The sequence below is a fragment of the Zeus faber genome (genome assembly GCF_960531495.2).
Source record: "Zeus faber genome assembly, chromosome: 13".
Lineage (NCBI taxonomy): Eukaryota > Metazoa > Chordata > Actinopteri > Zeiformes > Zeidae > Zeus > Zeus faber.
The window spans coordinates 24693014-24715791 of record NC_137198.1 but is presented as its reverse complement, the minus strand read 5'-3'; the positions used below and the strand labels follow the sequence as shown (position 1 = coordinate 24715791).

General features: G+C 43.2%; 3 protein-coding genes across 6 annotated transcripts; 2 read left to right on the top strand and 1 right to left on the bottom strand.

Moving 5' to 3' along the window:
• The first annotated feature begins 2152 nt into the window (after positions 1-2152).
• Positions 2153-8264, top strand: trmt61b (tRNA methyltransferase 61B). 3 transcript variants are annotated; one of them, XM_080013056.1, is made up of 9 exons: positions 2153-2388; positions 3286-4038; positions 4373-4475; positions 6078-6268; positions 6387-6478; positions 6904-7109; positions 7343-7423; positions 7518-7584; positions 7733-8264. In XM_080013056.1, the coding sequence occupies exons 2-8, from the start codon at positions 3337-3339 to the stop codon at positions 7550-7552; spliced, it is 1410 nt and encodes a 469-aa protein (XP_079869182.1). In that variant the 5' UTR covers positions 2153-2388; positions 3286-3336; the 3' UTR covers positions 7553-7584; positions 7733-8264. The 3 variants fall into 3 exon arrangements, with proteins under 3 accessions (XP_079869182.1, XP_079869180.1, XP_079869181.1); XM_080013054.1 differs by having other exon boundaries at positions 7518-8264; XM_080013055.1 differs by having other exon boundaries at positions 2236-2269; positions 7518-8264.
• A 1908-nt stretch (positions 8265-10172) lies between these two features.
• spdya (speedy/RINGO cell cycle regulator family member A) lies at positions 10173-16094 on the bottom strand. Of its 2 annotated transcripts, none has more exons than XM_080012119.1 (7): positions 15936-16094; positions 12249-12532; positions 12065-12123; positions 11867-11952; positions 11580-11751; positions 11126-11495; positions 10173-10620 (listed from the first exon to the last, which is right to left on the bottom strand). In XM_080012119.1, exons 2-7 carry the CDS (start codon positions 12481-12483, stop codon positions 10559-10561), a joined length of 984 nt encoding a protein of 327 aa, XP_079868245.1. In that variant the 5' UTR covers positions 12484-12532; positions 15936-16094; the 3' UTR covers positions 10173-10558. The 2 variants fall into 2 exon arrangements, with proteins under 2 accessions (XP_079868245.1, XP_079868246.1); XM_080012120.1 differs by lacking the exon at positions 15936-16094 and adding an exon at positions 15738-15781.
• A 135-nt stretch (positions 16095-16229) lies between these two features.
• On the top strand, positions 16230-22485 carry LOC307238956 (G-protein coupled receptor family C group 6 member A-like). Its single transcript, XM_080012118.1, has 7 exons — positions 16230-16397; positions 17451-17662; positions 18609-18897; positions 18972-19832; positions 19930-20142; positions 20243-20360; positions 20438-22485. Exons 2-7 carry the CDS (start codon positions 17469-17471, stop codon positions 21553-21555), a joined length of 2793 nt encoding a protein of 930 aa, XP_079868244.1. The 5' UTR covers positions 16230-16397; positions 17451-17468; the 3' UTR covers positions 21556-22485.
• The last annotated feature ends 293 nt before the right edge of the window (positions 22486-22778 follow it).

Genomic DNA, 22778 nt, shown 5'->3' with positions numbered 1-22778 from the left:
CGGTGTCCGGAAATCACAGCGTTTGTTTCATTTATTTGATTGTTTTTTTTTACACCTCCATTTTTTTTTTTATTAATCTAATTTATTAATACTTTTATTTACCTATTATTTCGAAAAAACACATTACTTTTGCTATTTACTACTAATACAAAAACGAAATTAAAGCCCAACGTGGTCATTGATTAGCATTCAATTTCCATAGGTAAGAGCTGGAGTGGAGGAAAGCCCAGACTGGCGGGGCAGTGGCATGTGGCAGTCCTGGCCATCACTTCTCTTTACTCCAGAGGAAGAAAACAGATTTGACAAAGGGAATTCCTACCAACATGTGCCAAGACAGGCCTAAGACCTCTCCAGAAATGCTGAAAAGGTAGTCAGTGGGTCTGGAAGAAGAGGAAGGACATTCCACCTGGGCCCTGAATAACCCACTGGGACTTCTGCAAAGCGGGGTCCTGTCAAAATTTCACCCGTCTTTGGCAAAGTGCTACTCAAACCCACGTCTTGAAAGAATAGTACGGCGCACTTTGCAACTCAAACTACCTTGAAGCACTCTCAAACATATTTGTGATAATCCGCTGGGATGGCACAATATGTCAGTTGTGTGTAAATGCCAAAAGTAAGCGATAGAAAAGATAGCGCTGACTTAGCACTGAGCGAGGGAGATGGTAAATTAAACTTTTACCAAATTGTGTTTGAAGTACGGCAAACACATCTTTCTTATTAACAAAAGCTTCTCGAGAAAATATACCGTCCAGTTCGTTTAATACTGGCACAATGTTCAACTGTTCCACATCAGCGGCAGCCATCTTGGTAAGGTGCCCCAATGGCAATACTGTAGATCCAGCTGACGGTTCCACGTCAGCGACAGCCATCTTGGTAAGGTGCATCAACAGCTGTTCTCTGCATCGTCATTGTATCAAACCCGTCCCATATTAGATAAACGGTTGTGATTGGGCCGACCATGGAAAAGTCGGGTGGAAATCAATTGGAATGGGAGGGTGGCCAGACATATTTTGCAGAGCAAATGAAACATGAGCTGCAGATTGGTCTGGTTCCCATACTAACTGGTGGCAGAAGCCCCAGTGAAAACAGGCAGGGGACCAACGGGGCTAGGCCCTCAAGTGAGTACATGGCATCTAGGGGGTAGCCCAGGCCCGGTTACCTCTGAGACTTCTGGAGGTGTCGTGGGCATGAAACACCGGAGAAAGAAGCCACCCACTTGATAACGCAGAAGACGCCATCACTCACTTGACCTCCCCGCATCTCGAGTCGAGGCAGCATGTCTCATGTGTGCAATCAAGGGATATTAACATCTAGTCCTACAAAACAGATCTCACACATACTTTAACCACACAGGCCAAGTTACTGTCATATACATGTCATTCTCAAAAGAAAAATATGAAAAAAACAGTTATGCTAGTTGTACATATAGTGTATTACAGTTCTGTGTGTCGATATTGCAGATAACATGCATAAAACATTTCAAATCATGAAATACACTTTGTTTGATTGTGATTAATTTTGCTATCTTTTCCATATGTGGATTATACAATAGACCCTGGGTCAATGTCATATATAGCTAATATGTCATCTCCATAACACATTCATGGTCACAAATTGTGTGGTTGTAGCTTGAAAGTCTCTTTTATTGCAAAAAAATAGAAAAGTATGTTAATATAATATAGTACATTAATAACATTAAGGCACATTTTTATTACTATTATTATTATTATTATTAGTGAAAATTTGTACGGGCGCTCTCAATCCATTTTGCCACACCCATGCGCAAGACCCATTGAATTTATACAATTTCACCACTTCTGACGCATTTGCAAAGTTCTCAACTTTTTAAGCATCTTTAGCTCCTCAGAAATGCGCTTCTTTTCAGTTTAAGGGGGAGAAAAAAAAATGAGAATATAATAATAATAATAATAATAATAATAATAATAGAGCAAAGTGTCCCTTAAATTCAAACGCATACTAAAGATGATCGCGCCTGCCCCCTGCTAAAAGCGTTGAGGTACTGCACCTGAGCGCACGTCGCACATGTGTGACGTGCGCTCCTGCCGTCCGCGCGGCGGCGTCCTGCTTGCGTGGGGACGCCGCGGAACGTGCGAGCGTTCGCAGCCGGCGACGACGTCACGCCGACGGGGCTGAGGCGACGCTGGAGCTTGTGCGTCGCGTCGCTCATCCGCGAACACGTGGAATGTCGACATGTTCGCCTGCGCTTTGTGATTGGATCGACGGCGTGTGAACACAGTGCGATACTGAGGTTTATTGCATATTTTGTTTTTCAAGATGTCTATTTATCACGTACTTGTGCATACCGGCGTTGTGGAGCGAGATGACATTGCAACGCCCCCGGAGATTCTACACCCGGAGTACTAACTGGTCAGTAACTAACTGGCACAATAGCTAAGTAATTCACTAACTGATTCCTAAAACGCAATTCAATTAGTAAATAGAATCAAATAAGAGCGAAAAAGGGGAATATACAAAGTAGGAATTCAAACTAGAAATAAGAGGAAGAGACTTGTGTATATACGGATATGTGCAGTATAGTGGCATGTAAATAAAGAGAGGTAGTGTGTGTTAAGATATATAGTACAGTTTTAGAACAGTACCGCACAGTACAGTATGCAGTACAGTATGCTACGTACAGTACAGTAAGGCAGTGGGTGAGTGGCCCCTGTGGCCCCTGGTGAGTTCAGCGTTGACAGTCCTTATGGTTTGCGGGAAGAAACTCCGTCTCAGTCGCTCTGTCCTCGCTGTGTGACTGCGGAGGCGCTGCCCGACCGCAGCAGCTGAAACAGTAAAAAAAAAAAAATGTTTTTTTTTGTAGTTCATTTTAAGATCGACTGCATATTGACAATTTCTATTTTTTAATAATATAATAATAATAATAATAATAATAATAATAAAAACAATTTCTTAATGTTTAGTACATTTTTAGGTTTGTGTCTTGCCATTTTGCCATCACATCATTTGTAGGTTTCAAAATCTTTTTACTACATTTTGACATTAATTGCATATTGCCATTTTTTTCTATTTTAAAATATTTAGGTTTATTTTTATTGCACATTTTTTGTACTATTTGCTGTATATTAAATATTTTTATATATTTTTTAAGTTTGTAGGTTGATTGCATATTGCCAAATTCTCTTTTTTATATAATTACTACGTCATTGCCTATTACCATTATTGCTGCTGTAACACCACAATTCCCTATCTATCTATCTATCTATCTATCTATCTATCTATCTATCTACCTATCTTTTCCTCGGATAGGGCTTACTTAAAAGACAATCATCATCGGAACAATTGCATAAATTAGTGCCAATGTCTATATGCATACCCTTGGGAGGGGCTCCCCCCTTGCTGCGGATCTTCCTCTGCTACCTTAGACACCGGAGATACAGGGACCTGCAAAACCTAAGAAGGCTGCCCACCTGGCACCATGCATTGAGGACATTTTCAGCGGGTCATTCCAGAAGGAACGAGAACGAGGGCCCCAAACTGGACTCTCTGCTCCGCCGACGGAGACCCCTGTCTCCCCTGGAGCGGATCAGTGGCCTGCTGCCCCGGGATGCCCTGACCCCCGATGTGGAGCAGTTGAGGGAGCATATGGGGGAACCGGACGTGAAGGAATGGAGCGCTTCAGACTTGGCAAAAGAAAGTGTAAATTCAGGGACCCCTGTGTCTCCGGAGGACCCTCCAGACCCGGCTCCCGAAACCAATGCGGAGCCCGGGGATCCGGGCGCAACGCCGGCATCTCTCCCTGGGGAGCGGCCCCTCGTGTTCGGGGAGCTGCTTGTGGCAGAGCGGAAGAAAGGCCGGGTGGAGTTCAGGAAGATGTTCCAGCTGCAGGCCGGGATGCGTCTGCAGAGCTCCTGGGGGACCATCTTGCATGACGACCTGGCCGGGCGGCCTGCTGGCCGGCACCCGAGAACCACCCAGGGGATCCCCATCCTGGTCCGCCGTCCCAGCCTGGAGGACTACGTTCTGTACATGAAGAGGGGTCCGGCCATAGCCTACCCAAAGGTATCTATATAGGGCCAGTGTTGTCCAGCCACTGTAGCTATTGTGTTGCAAGATCAAAATTGCAAGGTTGCACTCACTAATTTAATTCATCAGCTCCAGGCAGAATGGCAGCTCTGTGTTCATCAGAAACAGTTTCGGTCTAAAAGAGGCGACCATTCGTATTGATGAAAGGTTGACTCTTTTTTTGAAATTCGGTTCTTGACGAGTCACTCGGTAAAGCAAGTCGTTCGATTTGTCCGATTTTTTGTTCATTTGATTCAGTTAGTTTAATGCATGATGAGCGAAAGTTTGTTATTTTCAGTGTGTGAATTGAAGATTCCTTTCCCTCCCCCAGGACGCAAGCACCATGCTGATGATGATGGACGTCAACGAGGGGGACTGCGTGCTGGAGTCGGGCTCTGGCTCAGGGGCGATGTCGCTCTTCCTGTCCCGAGCAGGTCTGTAAGAGCCAAGTTACAGTGAATGTGAAATATGGAGTCACAGACACAATACCAATATGAACAATGGTATTTAACTTTGGATTTTTAAAAAGCAGGGAATACAATTTCTTTGTCTTGTTTACAAAAGCCGACTAAATTATTGCATATTTGTCACATCTTATTTGAGGAAATGGAGACCCTTTGTGAAATCGTTAGATTCAATAAAATGTTAATAAGGTGACCTGGAAAATCCCCTCCCTCTCCTCTTACTCACTCAACATCCACTGAGGGCAGCGATACTTTATTATCCACAGACGCTGCATTGCCGAGGCCAAATGGGAAGTGCGGGAGTAATAAGCACAAAAATGTGACATTAATGTTGACATATAAAGCTTTGGTAATAGAGATGCACCGATCGATCGGCCGGGTTTTCAGCTTGATGGGCCAGTACGATGCTCAAACCCGATACCAACATAATGTAACGTAGTAGCTGACGCTCAAATAAAGAGACCGACAGAAACAGAATTAGGGCTGTTTGGAGGCACTTCAAGGTAAACAAAGATTGGATAAATAATTCATCGCCTGACAATATTCCGAAATTGTGCAGACTGCGTATTTATCACTGTCACTACAGCTGAGCGTCTGCTCTGGTTGTTCCTAGTGCACGAGCTCCGATAGTGATGAAAGCTTTCACTGTTTCTTGAGACTCGGTTCTGGACGAGTCTCTCAGTAAAACGAGTCCTTCGATTTGATTCAATTGGTGAAGTGCATGGGGAGTTCCAGTGAATGTGAGTGAGAAAAGTCTGTCATTTATTATAATTATTTTTTTTTTTGGCAATGATTGCAATTAACTTTGGAATGCAATTACCATATCAAATAGTTGTTAGTTATATGTTGTGTTCTACTAAAACTCAGTGAGAGTTACAGGTTGCATTATACTGAAGCTTAGTGACAGTCCCATGTTCTGTTTGATTGGAACTCAGTGACAGTTTCATGTTCTATTATTGTTCCATAGTGAATAATGAACAATAATAAACAGTGTCAAAATCAGCAATCTCACTATTGTGTTAACTGAAAATTGCAGCAGTCGTCTGTATGTGCAGCTGTCCTATCATGTGAGCCTGGTCAGATCACATGATGTATTTGTCATTGACGTACAGCAGATATACCCAATGAGACCAAATGATAAGAAAATTTGATTTCTCTGATGGCGGATATAAACTCAAAATGATCGCACGACAATGTAAGAATTATTTAATAATGTTTTATTACATACAACTGAATGAACATCTGAATTGGCCAGAAAGGTCAGACTTCGGAATCGGAATCGACCAAGAAAATCCCAATTGATGCATCTCTAGTTGGTAAACACAGAGACTCACTGTTACACTATTGTGGTACTACAAATATTTTCCCAAGGTTGGCAGGTCTGAGTTCACCCAAATGATGCCAGTGTTCTGATCTTCAATGCCAATAAAATTTATCTTCTGCAATATGTAGACGTGACTTATTACACGTTTTATTTAATGCCACTATCATAGTGACGTGAAATGGGTAAAAAAAAAAAAAAGGACAATGAAATTCTTAATTACAATTGTTTGTAACGCGTGTTATCCCCAGTGGGCTCCAGGGGTCGCGTGCTGAGTGTGGAGGTCCGGGACGACCACCACCGGCGGGCGGTGAAGAACTACAACCGCTGGCGGGCGTCGTGGAGACTGCGGCGCGGGGACGAGTGGCCTGACAATGTCAGCTTCCACAAGGCCGACCTCTGCACCGCCTCCGTGCTCCTGGACGGCTGGGGGTTTAACTCAGTGAGTGCCAGCTGTCCGCCTATGGTTCTAAACGTCTGGCTCATTCGTGCGGGAAGGCCTAAAAACAAGTACTTTAGCTCATTATAAAGAAATTTCTTATGTTTTGTTTTTTTTGCAGGTTGCTCTGGACCTCATCAGTCCACATCTGGTCTTACCCACCATGATTCCGTATCTTCACCAGGGGGCCGTGTGCACCGTCTACGTGGCGAAGTGCGTAGTGAACATTTCATCTGATCTGAATTGAACTGACAGCGGACATGAGATTAAGTGTCATATCATCCATCATCAGTAGTATTATTATTCTAGAAGTTAATGAACTGACCTCTACTGACTTAGAATGTGATGAACCTGTGGACTCTTGTAGTATTATGGTCTGTAAGTGGATATTGTGATTTGCTTATATGCAAAATTCACTATGATTATTTATATTTAGGAGAATTAATTTAAGGATTTCCATCTGGAACACCCATGCATCCTTAATAGAACCTCTAGTAGTAAAATGTCGAAACCAGAAGATAGCACCTTTAAACAACGCTTATACAAACTCTAAGGCTTAGAGTTTAAAGGTTCCAGGCTGGAATTTCTCCTCCAATGGGACTGGATTGACACCTTTAACTGTATTTCATCCGACCCAGTATCACCCAGGTCATTGATCTACTGGAAGCCCTCAGATGCTCAGTGCTCCCTCTCCTGTGCGAACGCATCATCGAGGTGCCGCTCAGGGAATGGCGGGTGGCTCCAGCTGTGCAGAAAGACGGACAGTTCTGTGTCAGAATACCCCCCATCGTGCACGGAGACCAGAAGGACGAGGAGCACGAGACGTTTGACGAGGAGGGCAGAGGTGAAATGAAAGATGGTGGTCGCTCCGTGTCTTTGGGTGTAGTAGAAAATAGCGATGGAATGTTTGGCTCTTTGTCGTGATTCGTCGTTCGTCTTTGATTCATTTTGTGTGATAACAAGCAAAGGACTATTTTGCCGGAGTGACTCCCGATTCTTTCAAATGATTTGTTTGCGAGTCTCGCATCACAAGTACAAAATATGTGAAGTGATGTTAAACTTGTTCTGTTTGACTAGAGTTGACGACTTCGGAACCTGCGTCTTTTGGGAGCGTCCCCTACATCGCCAGGCCCCATCCCGAACAGATGGGCCACACAGGTAACTTACAAGCTTAATTCCAAAAGTCCCAAAATAATACTGGTTATCTTGAATGGTATCAAGACCTCATTGATTTCGCTTTTGTCACTTTCAGCATTTCTGGTGAAGTTGAGGAAGTGTGCACAGTAGCTGCCTGATCTGAGCTTCAAATTTGTTGACACGTGCGTGAAAATGTCTGAATCCTGAGGAATCGAACTTAACGCTACCCTCTGCAAGGCACTGACAGAACAAAATACACAAAATACAATAACTCTTGTCATGCCGAGTTCAGACTGCGTGATTGTTGCCTGATTTTCCACTCGCCAACAGGTTTTTGGAGATTGCAGAGCAAAGCCCTAGATCAGAGGCAAATCATAGTGCGCTCCCATAAGCGACGAGCTTGTGGTGTGTACCGCTTCACGGGATCAGACTGCCCAAGACGCCAGCAAGATATCAAGCGTGGTTTAATATCCTGTTGTGTCGGGAGTGATGCAACGAGCTATAGCCAATGAGAGTAGCAGACCTGCCAACCTTGGGAAAATATTTGTGGTACCACAATAGTGTAACAGGGAGTCTCCGTGGCGTTTGAGTTACTGCAGCTAAATGACTCCATCAGTTATTCACACCGTAGCCGTCTCGTAACGAGGCTCATCACATCATATGCGAGCCGCTACGGCTAACTACAGTATATACAGTATACAAACTAATCTCATAAGGATATACCCCTGGAAATGCATCATCTCATAAAGAAACAGAACATGTTTACCAACTAGAGATGCATCAATTGCAATTTTCTTGGTCTATTCCGATTCCAGAGTCTGACCTTTCTGGCCATTTCAGATGTTCATTCAATTGTATGTTCATAATAAAACTTTATTTAATAATTCTTACATTGTCGTCCGATCATTTTGAGTTTATATCAAATTTTCTTATCATTTGGTCGCATTGGGTATATCTGCCGTATGTCAGTGACAAATACATCATGTGATCTGACCAGGCTCACATGATAGGACAGCTGCACATACAGACGACTGCTGCAATTTTCAGTTACCACAATAGTGAGATTGCTGATTTTGACACTGTGTTTATTATTGTTCATTATTCACTATGGAACAATAATAGAACATGAAACTGTCACTGAGTTCCAATCAAACAGAATATGGGACTGTCACTAAGCTTCAGTATAATGCAACCTGTAACTCACTGAGTTTTAGTAGAACACAACATATAACTAACATGGAAATGTCCAGTTCAAACTTCCAATAAAAGTCTTCAACTTTTAAGAGCAAATATACCTTTCTATTATATTTTATATGATAATTGTGTTCCAAAATTAATTGCAATCATTGCCAGGAAAAAAAAGTAATTATAATAAATGACAGACTCTTTTCACTCTCATTCACTGGAACTCACCATGCATTAATCCAACTGAATCAAATCGAACAACTCGTTTTACTGAGAGACTTGGAGCTCGTGCACTAGGAACAACCAGAGCAGACGCTCAGCTGTAGTGACAGTGATAAATACGCAGTCTGCACAATTTCGGAATATTGTCAGGCGATGAATTATTTATCCAATCTTTGTTTACCTTGAAGTGCCTCCAAACAGCCATAATTCTGTTTCTGTCGGTCTCTTTATTTGAGCGTCAGCTACGTTACATTTTGTTGGTATCGGGTTTGAGCATCGTACTGGCCCATCAAGCTGAAAACCCGGCCGATCGATCGGTGCATCTCTATTAGCAAAGCTTTATATGTCAACATTAATGTCACATTTTTGTGCTTATTACTCCCGCACTTCCCATTTGGCCTCGGCAATGCAGCCTCGGTGGATAATAAAGTATCGCTGCCCTCAGTGGATGTTGAGTGAGTGAGAGGAGAGGGAGGGGAGGGCTTACAGAACCACAGGTCACATCATCTGGTCCAATCCCAGGGCTGAGGTTTAATACCTAATCAATGTACAGTATTGTTTTGTATTGATTTATTTTTTTCCGTAATTAAATCTCACACACACACATTCTTTCGCGTAGTTTCAGCTGGCATTTCATACCTGCGTAATCTGACCGAGAATTGCGTGGTTGGTACACAAAATGTGTGCAGGTTGGCAAGTCTATAGTAGACACAGGGTGAGGGGGAGGAGAGTAGTCCAGAAGGCGAGATGGGAGTGCACGGAGCAGCAGCCAGAAACACACAACACACCTATTTTACTTTTCTTTTCAAGGTTTTTAATATATTTTTTATTTAAATTTAGTTTTTATTCTTTTTATTTTTTACAGTGATCAAGATTCTAATAAAAAAAAAAAGAAATCCTGGTAATCATGATAAAGTGTCCTTTCCAGTGTCACTTCTCACGTGTGTTTTCATGAAAAAAACAGTTTGGAGTCCCGACAGACTAGTTGGGGATTCCTCCTGGTGAAAGATCTTGTCACGTGTGACATCCAATCGCTGATAAGTCATGTACTGTGCAAATCACAAGAATCCCGACACAAGACAAGTCGTGTTGTGTGCCCATGGCATTATGCTTGGTGTTGGTGGCATTGTGCCATAGAAGTGCTATTTTTTTTAGATGAAACCCGAAGACAAGGAGGAAACAAACTCTTGAAACCACAACATATTTCCCTACCCAAGCCCCAGTGAAGGAATATTTTCACGAAGAATACTCAAAATTCCATCGCAGCAATTTGATTTGCTTATGCTTAGGGTTCTGATATTCTGGGTCGAGCTTATGCCACCTAGCAAGAGCTGGAGTGAAATGAAAGGGGAACGAAGCAATGGTTTATGGAGATCCTTTATTCAAAACTTGACAAAAGGCGGACAGGATCGTTTTAACAGGTGGTGTTGATACTCAGCTGAGTCCCAGTGGTCCAACACTGGTAGGGCACTCGGACAAGTGACTAGTGTTCATCTGTGTCTATACAGTGTGGAATTGTGCTGTATATAAATTCAATAAATAACAGTGTCGGTCAAACAGAACACGTGCAGTTTACCATAAATTAGAATCATAAATAAGGTTAATTGTGCCCTTTAAATACAATTTACAAATACTGTAGAACAGAAATCATATTACCCTCCATCCACCCTCAGTTTTAAATACCTTGAAACAGTACAATTAGAACAGGATAAGAAATGTTGTTTTTAAAACCGGATGCAAATTCATCTTCTATTCCTCGCTGACCCAGTTCATGGCCGTATCGCGAGTGGATCCACAGCCACGCTCATCTCCTTGAAAAAGACACAAAAACATGCAATTTATTATGAGCCAGCTCAAGTTATGATGTGATTTTTGGCATCGATCTGAGAATGGTATACACTAACATCTATATTTTAGTGTAGAAGTTGTTCAATTTGAGTGTAGCCCGGAAGATTCTATATATGCTACCGTTACATATGCTGCTACAGCTTGTATACCTTACCTATGTTTCAGAAATGTACAAATTGAAGCAGTAACATTCCACACAGCTTTTCCCACCCAAATAATTATAATGCGTAGTCTGCGCTAGCCGTTTCACCTGAACTTGATTATTGTAATTGGTGAATTTGTATCTGTATTTCTCCCCTTAATGATGTCCTTCTCCGACAATATAACCATCTAACCAAAGGTAAGTAATATGAGCCTACTTAAAGATTGTTTGTAGCAACCTTTGAGTATTTCCAATCCCAGTTTCCTATTTATGTGGTTGAAACAAACCCCACTAAAAATAAACCCTGCTTGATCTGTGAAACCTACTGGGAAGCTCCTGAGTGCAGGAGGGCTGTGCCCGGGTCTTGCCCTTGGCTCTGGCCTTGGCCTTGCCTCTGGTCTTCCGGAGAGTTGCTTTGGCCCTGGGCGGCGTGGCCTCCATGCAGAGTGTGAATGGGAATGGGGAGTCAGAGTAGGCGGTCGGCGAAGAGTAGGTGGGGGGTGGCGACGACGACAAGAGGTCGAGGGTTCGACCAGCGGTGGAGGCGTGATCACACAGGACGCAGGGTGCCGGGGATGCCGACGGCCCCCGGGGAACTAGGACCTGCCCACGCTCGCCGTAGTCCCGCCGGGCACCGCTGTGGTGCTCCGCCCGCCGCCGCTGCCACATGAAGTGCGAGGGCATGACAGCCATCACCTGTCGAACATGTAGGGAAAATTTTTTATTTTCACAGCTCCAAACACATCATTCAAAAATAACAAAATTCGGATGTGCGCGCACCTCCTCACAACAGCGTTTGCTGACGGTGGCTCGGTACTCCATGCGAGCCCACAGCTTGTCCCGCTGCCGGAGGAAGTCGGAGAAGCTCTTCCTCCAACTCTTTCCCAGAGCCCAGGGGAAAATCTCGTACTTGGTCTGCTCCTCGTCCTCTTCCATGGTGTTGGCCAGGTAACTTTGATAAGAAATGGTCTCATTTCAGGGTTTGTGTATGTGCCTAAAAACCCAGGTTTAACCTTAGCTCAGACCTAATGAAGCCAAAAATTGGATTGTCGGTCATCTGGACTTACAGTGCAATGAAAAAATTCATTCTGCTGTGTTCACTGATGCTGAAGCGGGCCCTTTTGAAGTAGACAAAAGTCATGGCCAGGAGATACTGATGCACGCGAGGGGCGGGGAGGAGGAGATTGAGATCAAAATACGTGTATCTCAATCATGAGGCAGCTTGAGAAATAAAATAAATAGGTTCATCAAAAAACATTACTTACCTTGTCGGTGATTTTGCAGCAACAGTCCATCCACAAGAAGTCTTGAATGAGGTCATCATCTGTAACCAAACACTGTTAATGCCATTTATTCATTTATCTTCTTCTATCTGATAGACAACCACATCAACAGGTTCAACCTTAGCTCACATGGGGAAGGATTCAGCTACTTTTGAGTGTCATTCACCAAAAAGTCTGAAGAAGGCCATCATCTCCACCCGCTGGATGACAGGTGTCGGGTCCAGGGTCAGCTCGGCCCGAAGACACAGGATGTCCTGAGGCTGGCTCGGCTGGCTCTTTCCGGCCGAGCCCCGGGCATCTTGAGCATTGGGCCTCTTGAGGCGGAGACTCCGCTTAACCGTGGTGGGTCTGATTGGCGCTGAAGGTGGAGTCTGGCACCAACTCATAGTGTGCTTCATCATGGTGCTTCAACTTGGACCATTGGTGGCGAGAGGGTTTTTGGGGTTTGTTCTAGGTGGACACGAGGACACATCAATATAAATACCAGTGAGCGACTTACCAACAGTAGGTCAAGGGTTCAGGAAACTTGTAATGGGGACCCACAGGGATCATTTGGTAGGTAGCAGAGCCGGTCAAAAGGGTACGAACGACTCAATTTAAACTAATCATTCTCGAAATCTAAACATACCAGGTCTGCAGTAGAACTTACTGCTCCAATCAAACCTGCCGTTGCAATGTCTCTTCGCAGCTAGTTGTTCCAGCACAAGCCAAGCACAAAGGGCAAAAGATGACAACGTAGGCAATAAAAGCTCAATTAACTATCTGTCTTCTAACAATAGCATGACAAACCATTCTCGATATGGCTGGCGGTTTTGACAGTTACCACGTTGTGTACAAATGTAATGAATGAACCCTCCGAAATCAGAAAGACTCAACGTGGCAGACTTAAGATGGCCGTTCTTTCAGTTTGATTCAAGATTTAAGATGTTTATTTGTCACATACATACGAGCATACATACATGTATATGCAGTGAAATGTCATTGCAATGCACCTGGAAATTATGCACAATAAGTACTTACTGACACAACAGGTAACTAATTAACTAACTTAATTCAGTTAATAAATAGAATAAAATAAGGGTATATATAACAACAGGGTATATATACTCAGTGGGAATACACAATAAAAATAAGAGGAATAGACATATATGTACAGAAATGTACAGTAAAGTGGCATGTGAATAAAGTGAGGTAGTGTTTTTAGATACACAGTACAGTTATACAACATTATGGCATAGCCATACAGTAACAGTACAGAATGCAGTACAGTATGCACCATACAGTACAGTAAGGTAGTGGGGCCTATGTGTGTGTCTCAGTGAGGGCCCATGGTGAGGTCAGCATTGACAGTCCTTTTGGCTTGCTGGAAAAAACTGTCTAAGTCTCTCTGTTCTCATTGTTTGACTGCGGAGGTGCTTGCCCGACAGCAGCAGCTGAAAAAATTCCATCGTTGGGGTGGTGAGGATCCTTCATGATCCTGCTCTGCTACTAGTCCTCCAGGGAGGGGAGGGTAGTTCCAGTGGTGCGTTGACCACCCTCTGCATGTACCGCCTGTCCTGAGCAGTACAGTTCCCAAACCAGGCAGTGATGTTGCCACTGGGGGGGATCCAGTGTTCAGGGTGAGGGTGCTGGAGGTCTGCCTCCACACCCTAACCACCTGGGGCCTGTTTGGGAGAAAGTCCAGGACCCAGGTGGTCATCCGCAGCGGTGTAACTCCAATTAGCCGGCAATCTAGCGGTGTTGTTGCTAGCCTCAAACCGTGCATAAAAGAAGTTAAGTTCGTTGGCTAGGGAGGCGTCCACACTTGTGGCTGGAGAGGGGCTGCTCTTGTGATAAGTAATAGTCCGCAGCCCCTGCCACAGGCTTCTGGTGTCCCGTTGCTCCATCTGTAGCTCCAATGTCTCTGTACGTCCGTTTAGCAACCTTCACCGTTCTCGGCAGTTTGTTGGACGCCGCTTTGTAACTGTCCATATTGCCGGATGCAAGACCTTCATTGTAAGCGACCATGCGAACATTCAGAGCGCCGCAGATGGATTTATTGACCCATGGTTTCTGGTTAGGAAATATCAGAAAATTCACCATGGGAAGGATGCTGTCCACTAACATGGCTATGAAGCTCATAGCTACTTCTGTAAACTTGCTGACGTCACTGGAACTTGATTGGAACATGTCCCAGTCTACGCCACTCAAGCGTCCAAAAGCTCGGCTTCTGATTGGTCCGACCACCGCTTTACATCCCTCGTCACTATCGTTCCACGTATGATGCAAGGCTGGTTAACAGACAGTAACAAGATGGCGGCGTGATCCGATTTCGAAACGGTCTTGTATCCGTTCTTGTACGGTGTGTAGCAGTGGTCCAAAGTTCTTTCTCTCCTGGTGGCACACGTGATATGTTGTTGGAAATTAGGCAGAACTTTTTTAAGGTTCCCCCTGTTGAAGTCCCCAGCCACAACTACAGCCGTGTCTGGATGTTTGTTTTGAAGTCCGCACACATAATTTAGTTCCGATAGTGCTGCGTCGGTGTCTGCTTGCGGTGGAATATAAACGGCTGTGATGATAAACGTGCTGAATTCCCGGGGGAGGTAGATCCCGCTGATGCCGTGTTAGGCTAACCTATTTTGCCTATTGATGTAACTAATTCCGAATTTGCCTGCCCTCAAACAACATAAATTGAAATAAGAAAGACTGCATACTTAGTAAAATCGTCTAAAGGGGCAATAGACAGCTTCTGCAGCGCTGTTGCAAAGACAACCAGATTGCTTTATGTTTTCCTCAGAGTGCTCCGTGGAAATCATCAACACGCCTTTGAAAATTAGAGAAGAAGCATGTTCAAGAGCTGCACAGACGCTGCATTGACCGCTTCAGCTCGTCGCTGTGATACGTCAACGTCGCCGCCATATTGGAACGAGAAAGACTAGCCTGTAAACAAATACAAGTGAACAGGGCGTTATTTTCTGGATAAAAAGTACTGTAACGTTTACATTCCTCAACCGATTTCGGTGAATACTTTTTATATTCAAGGGTTTATGATCTGCATGGAGTAGATTTCTCCGTCCGCCGTTTCCACTAATGCTTGTGTATTGGTTGACGCACTTTCTGTCACGCACTGCCGTAAATCCATCATTTTCCCGGGAGATCGTACCCGGTGGAAGTCCGAGTGCATAGTGATATAGAGGCTTATAGGGAAGCAATCTAAACGCTGTCATTGGTGTGATTATTCTATAACCATTACACTGTGCAATCAACATTAACTTCATGATAAGTAAAAGCAAAAGGTTGTCTATTGCCTCTTTAACCACTTGTCTACAATTTCTCTTATTCTCATAATATTTAATGCACAATTTTAATCAATACAATTAATAACTAGAAAAATTCAGCACTTTGCATGTCTTTGTAATTGTGTCAGGTTTAAGTGATTGCTTTAATTCTCGTGAAACACTTTGCTATATCAAACAAACGTTCCTTACTTACATGTAAAAACGTCATAAAATAAACAAAACCCAATAAAGAATATGAGCACTGTATATGTATTTGCAGGCCCTGTCCTCTGACGGCTCAAAAGTTCCATAACACCCAATTCAAGGGGGGGGGGTTAAAACAACTTCCAACCCTAAAAAACTTGGTACGTTGTACCGCCTCGAAATGAGCAACTCACCCAACTGAGTCGATCTGCCCAGGACCGGGCCGGGACAACGCTGCCTCATTCAACCTGTCCATTCGCTTTCTTTAGCGTTTTAGCGTGTTAGCTTGTTATCACGGGGACAGCTGGGCACCATTGTTTGAAGGGGTTTTTGTTTTTTGTTTGGTTTGGTTTTTAACCTCAGCCCACATATCTGGCCGACACAGTCCTCACCTCTCTGACCCTCCTCTTGAGTTCACCCGTGCCGGGGCGACGCGTCGGTCGTCCACAGGGACAACGCGGGCGGGCGTCGGGGCGACACTGAGGCCTGGGGGACGGGGACGGGGTCGGGGTCGGAGGAGCCGTGACGGGCGCCGGCTCCGGTCGCCGCGCGTGGGGAGCGCGCTTCGCCGGTGCACCCGCAGCGGCCGCGCGCCACCGTCCTCGTGCGCGCGCGCGCGCTCGCTCGCTCCCGAGCCCAGGGACGTTTTATGAAAACGTGGGAAACGCGCGTTTCACCACGAAAAAGTAGAGAATGTAACTTTAAGATAACAACAGAAAAATGACGTAAACATGTGTTTACGCAAGACGACGGAAGATGACCTCAGATGCAAATAGAAAAACATTGCCGCTAAAGGTCCAAGGGTGAAGAACTTACGGGACGAACGTGGCAGAAATGGAGAAGAACATTCACAAGTATGTTTTAATGAATGTATAATCCGATCAAAATAAGAATTGTTGTGTTTTTGTCACCTTAGAACGAGAGCCGTTTTGTATTTTTTTTTTTTTTTTTTTTAATCTAGGCAGGGAGCGGGCACGCTTCCACCGAGGCCGCCATGTTGCACTGGCATGTTGACTACAGTAGCCCAGAAGAGACATACCAAAAACCGTCTCTAGAGCGCGCCTTTTGCGGTTTTTTCGCGATTCACGGCCACCACCTCTTCCACGGAGGCTGCCATGTTGGGGAGGGGCAATCAGTCGGTTGCGATCTGCAACCTCACCGCTAGATGCGACTAAATACTATACACGGCACCTTAAAATACAGTACTGTATATATACACACAAACTGATAAGTCGCATAATCTTGTTGTTAAACATTGCTGTTAAATATATCTACACAGATAAGTGAAGATAACTAAAACATTAAAAACAAATATCAAGATAAAGTAAAATAAAAACTGAGCATTGCTGATAAAAAAAATATACACATACTGATACTGTATGTGAAAATAACCTAAAATAAAAATGTAAACATTTAAATTAAAAATCATTTAGCCATATAAATACTAATGCACATATAAATGCAGACAGAAATGTATAAACATTGGACTTAAAAATATCAATATTAATGCATAACCCCAAATATATACCTATACAGTATATACACATATATTTGGAGAAATGCAGTGCATTTAGTGCATACAGTGCATACTCTATTTCAATTTTTTGCTTTATTGTGTTTATCAGCAGTGTCAGAGCGCAATGCCACGTGCATCTTCCAACACACACACACACACACACACACACACACACACACACACACACACACACATACACACATGCACATAGCAATTCAAATTTCAAAACTACAGAATAGTCCATCATTGTATAACAACAGACAGCATAGAATTCTTTGTATTTTTTTCCCTTGTAGGGGAAACAGGGTGTGGTAGAGCGGCAGAGCAGCTATAAAAGCACATACCTGACAAGTACCGGGAAACCTTCAGCATTTCCTCCCTGTGACTCCAGCTCTCTGACGGTGCCAATATGCTGCTTAGAGTTTACTGGTACACTCTGATCGGGACTCTGCTGGTGGCCCCGGTGTCCTGCTGCGACTTCTCCGAGTCCATGTGCGGGGCTAGGAGTCCGGGAGACATCATGCTCGGCATGTTGATTCCCTGCCATGCCAAGGTGCAGGACCTGCAGCAGAGAATTCAGCCGGAGAGACTCAACTGCACAGAGTAAGTCCTCAGATTTATTAAGGTGTATTCTAAAGCTTAAAAAAATCTTAGATTGAATGCTTATTTCATAAGCAATAGAGAAATTAAGTCCATATTCTCAAAGAGTTAAAATGCAGAGAATAATAAAATCCTGGAGGAACCTATAATTATACTTTAGGCATCTAATACTGCTGAGTAGATATAATTTCCCTATAATAAAAATGTGATATAATCCAAACTATAATCAAATGAAATACCTTTGAAGCTCTGAGACTTGCTCACAAACACTGGTGTCTACATAGACTAGGGATTAACATATTGACTCAACAAACTTTTCGTGAAACAATGCCAAATATATTTTTTTCAAAGCCAGAGAGAGTGTTCCATTTGACTGAAATTTGTATTAAATTGGGCAATGCTTAAGCATTTTAACCAGCCACAAAAAGATATTTGAGGCATGAAAACATATCCTTAAAAAATATGCTTAAAAAATCTATTGAGTGATAAATTCCAAACAATATACCCACTTAAATATCTGCACATTTTCCCCGGTGTTGCTCGTATTGAAAACAGTTGACAACCATGCAAACATTTTTTTTGACAAAATTATAGTGCAACCCTGTCATGCAGAGACCTTGCCTGGAGTCATTTATTTATTTTTTATTTTTTGGCCTCGCCTGGGCAGTCTTAGGGCTAGGACAGATATGGGACTGTCAAGGTCTGGCAATCCCTAATGGGTATTCAAGATCCACCTCAACATTACCCTCGGTACAGTTAGGTGAGGTCAAGTTCACTCCAGCCCCAAAGGACTGGACCACAGCTGTCATTTTAATCATATTATTTTGTCAAGACAAAATGCTGGCTTGACTGGTGTAATACAACCATGGAGTAAATATCTGAGGTATACCGGTTCTGAAACGAAATGCAAAAACATTACAAGGTTTTTCTTTCCTTTCGTTCCTTGCAGGTTTGATTTACGGCCATTTGTGAATTCCTTGGCTGTCATCCACACCATTGACATCATCAATGATTCTGGTTTCCTGCCTGGTATTCGTCTTGGCTATGTTATGTGCGACACATGCTCAGATGCCAGCAAGGGCATTCAAAGCACGATGCACATGCTCGGCCTCAACCAAACCGAGCCGATTCAATGTGACCTCATGAAGCCATCAGTGATTAAAGGCGTCATCGGTGCTGGCTTCTCAGAAGTGTCCATCGCTGTGGCCAGGATTTTGGGTCTCTACATGATCCCTCAGGTGAGTCAGTACGTCGCCTTGCATCGCTTCAGTAACTAAAGAGATGGCAATAAAAGGTCTTTGTCCCTTTCCAGGTAAGCCCCACATCGTCTGCAGCCACACTGGATGACAAATTGCGCTTCCCGTCCTTCTTGCGCAGCATTCCAAGCGATGTTCACCAGACCAACGCTGTAGTCCAGCTCATGGTGCACTTCAAATGGAATTGGGTGGGCATCGTGTCGGGAGACGACGACTATGGGAAGGCGGCTCTCCAAAGCTTTTTAAAAGATGCGGAAGACGCCCACGTGTGCGCCGCCTTCAACAAAGTTGTGCCGCATTACCTGGACCACAGTGAGAGTGAGCGGAGGATCGGTGAGGTGGCTGATGACATCCAGTCCTCTAACGCCCAAGTGGTCTTGCTCATCCTGAGGAGACAGTTGGTCAGACAGCTGTTTGAAATCATGATAAGGAGGGGCATCTCAAGGACCTGGATCGCCAGCGACAGCTGGTCCATGTCCCCAAATCTGGCTTCGATGAAAGGGATCAATGCGATCGGAGACATCTTCGGATTCAGCTTCATCACGGGCCAGAATCCCGGATTTGACAATTTTCTGACCAATCTCTCGCCGGGTTTGGGAGCAGTAAATAGGTTCATCGAGGAGTACAAAAACCTGAGGTTCGGGTGTTCTCCAGAGGTTCAACAACACAAGGACTGCCTCAACAGCAAACCCACTGCACAGTGTCCCCTGCTAGACACTCTGAAGTTCAAATCAAATTTCGCCTGCAAGATCCCGGATCCTCAAAGAGCCAACGATGATTTTTTGACACACGCTATTGATCTGAGGACGACATACTCTAGCCGATTGGCCACATGGTCAATAGCTTATGGTCTAAAAGCTCTTCTCAAATGCAACAAAACTATTTGTACAGGAGAGACGGACTTTGAGCCTTGGAAAGTAAGAGAAATTGCACTGAATCGTAAATTACTCCTTTTTAGGCAAGTGCATTTCATCAGGAATTCACATGCCAGTATTTCCATTGTTTTGTTTCTAGCTTCTCCAGGAAATTAAGAAGATTAAATTCACTCTTGACAAGAGGCAGTGTTTCTTTGACGATTTTGGAAACTTTGTGACCGGCTACGACCTGATCAATTGGGTGAGGAGAGGAAATCGGAGGCAGTTTAAGATCGTCGGAGAGTACCGTGTGATTAAGAGGGACGTGATTGTCAGCGAGGAAATCATAGAATGGGGAACTTTAAACAAATCGGTAAATACCTTTAAGTGAAGATAGATTGCCTAAGATTTTACAAACTGGAATTCCATTCTGTACGTACATTGCTTGTTCATTTATTAATTTGTTTGCTCAGATCCCAGAGTCTAAATGTTCTAAGTCCTGTCCCCCGGGAACATTCCAGAAAATACTCAAAAGCATATGTTGCTACAACTGCAGCAAGTGTGAAGAGGGAACATACACCAATGCATCAGGTGAGTATACAATGCGTACACAATCTTTGTAGTATTTAATATATATCTTTTAATATTTACTCTAAATTCTTTGATAGACCTTCGGAACTGTCTGAGATGCCCCAACGGAACCTGGTCTTTGAGAGGTTGGAGTCAATGTAAGCAAAGGGCAGAGACCTTCTTTAGATGGAACGATCCCCTTGCCATTTCCCTGCTCGTCATTACGGGGATAGGGTTTCTGCTTATATTTTCTGTGCTGATAATTTTTCTGAACAGACGTAACAATGTTGTTTTCAAAGTGGCGGGCGGAGAGCTCTGCTTTGCCATGATGGCAGGGCTGGCGGTAAGTTTTGGGGCCGTGGTCTTGTTCGTCGGCAAACCCAACGATCACATTTGCCGATCACGTCAAACCATGTATGGCCTTGGCTTTACGCTTGCTGTCTCTTCCATTTTGGTTAAAGCTTTCAGGACATTTCTCGCATTCCTCGCGGACAAACATCAGCAGCATGTGCTGAACAAACTTTACAAACCCTCCGTCATCATTATTGTTGCCACATTGATCCAAGGTTTTATCTGCCTCTTCTGGTTGATCTTTGACACCCCGAAGGTTAAGATGCACATCTCGAGACAAAGCATGGAGATCATGCTACAGTGCAGCGAGGGGTCAAACTGGGGGTTCGGCATCATGCTAAGCTATATAGCACTGCTTGCTAGCATCTGCTTCATTCTCGCCCTCAAGGGTCGAAAGGTTCCCCAACGCTTCAATGAGACGGGGTACATCATCTTCAGCATGATCATCTACCTGTTTGTGTGGATCTGCTTCATCCCCATATACATGGCGAGAATCCAACAGCGCCCTGTGGTCCAGGCATCGGCCACTCTGGTCTCCAACTTTGGCATTATTTTCTGCCATTTTTTCCCCAAGTGCTACATGATTCTCTGCAAGAAGAAGAAAGACATAAGTAAAGATGCGTATTTGAAAAGTGTACGCAATTTCACAATTACCTCAATATCTAAAGAACTGTCAGACAACTCTTCAGAGTTTGGACGGGATTCAGGGTGGAATTCAGTGGAGACCATCCATTCAACAGGTTCTGGGGTAAGCATTGCGGACTCTCCTAGAGATTTAGTTAAAATGCTCCAACCGGAGTCACAGTTTGCCGGCATCTCAACATTTCTGCAAAAAAGAAAAAGGTTTCGAAAGATGACCATTTGAAATAGTTGTGTACCAATATTTTGTAGTTAAGTGTATGTGGTCTTTTCACATTTACGTAATCATGATCAAATAATATAAAGAAATGCAATTGTATGTATTGTACCTATTGAAATGCTAAGTTGTAGAGACACTCACAACCTTCAAGAACACCCGAATACCTGATCCCATCTTAGCTATGACTAACTATTCCTATTTCTGTTTAGGTTGACTAGCTTTAAGTTGTTGTATGGACATAATGCACTAATATTTGAGTCGAGGATGCTGACTAGTTTTAACTTGTTGTATTGACATAATGCACTAAAATATGAGTTGTTGATGTTGACTAGCTTTTAAGTTTTTATTTTAACATTATGCACGCACATTAGTACTTAACATATTGCACTAACCAACAAAAATATAATAAGTAGTGACACTGTTTTATTTTAATTCCTTCCAGCATCTTGCACTTACATCTTGCTCTTGCACTTAAGTTCAAGGTTGCTTCAATGGTCGATGGCTGTAAGTCGCTTTGGACAAAAGCTTCTGCATTTAATGTAATATAAAGTTGTCTTGTGACCATTGGTTAATCCTTTAAAGATAATTGTATGTTAATTTTACCATAATGAAGTGATAAGCATTGAAAGAGACCAAATAGGTTCAGTTAAAATTCCAAATTTTAAAATTCCAAAGCAAGGGTCCCACATGCTTGTATATAAAGGTTATGCATATTAAAATACTTGAAATATATTGAAGCATGTAAAATGAAAAATGACAATTAAGAATGAAATATGTTTTGCTGTGGACCTCTCTACAATACCTTCAAGGATCCCTAGGGGGCTGCCCAATCACCATTGGAGAGCCATTGGTTTTGAATAAAGTTCAAAGTGGGTTTTTTTTTCTGTTTGGTTTTTTTTCACTGTGTGAGCTTCTACTCAATATAATATAAATGGTTGATGCTTTAATTGGTGTGCACATTCCTTATTGGTGTTTGATAATTTTCTTTATAATATGTTATCATAACTACAATTTCATAATCTTGGTGTACTTTAATAACAAGTTATTTATAATATAAATGACTTGTTATTGAAGTGCCCCACAGATATTAATATTATTATTATATTTATATTTATTAATAAGCTTCCTATTGCTATCAAGTTTGCCATTTTTAAATCAAAGCCTACAAAAAATATACTTTTTAACCAAAAGATCGATCGATAGATAGATAGATAGATAGATAGATATAT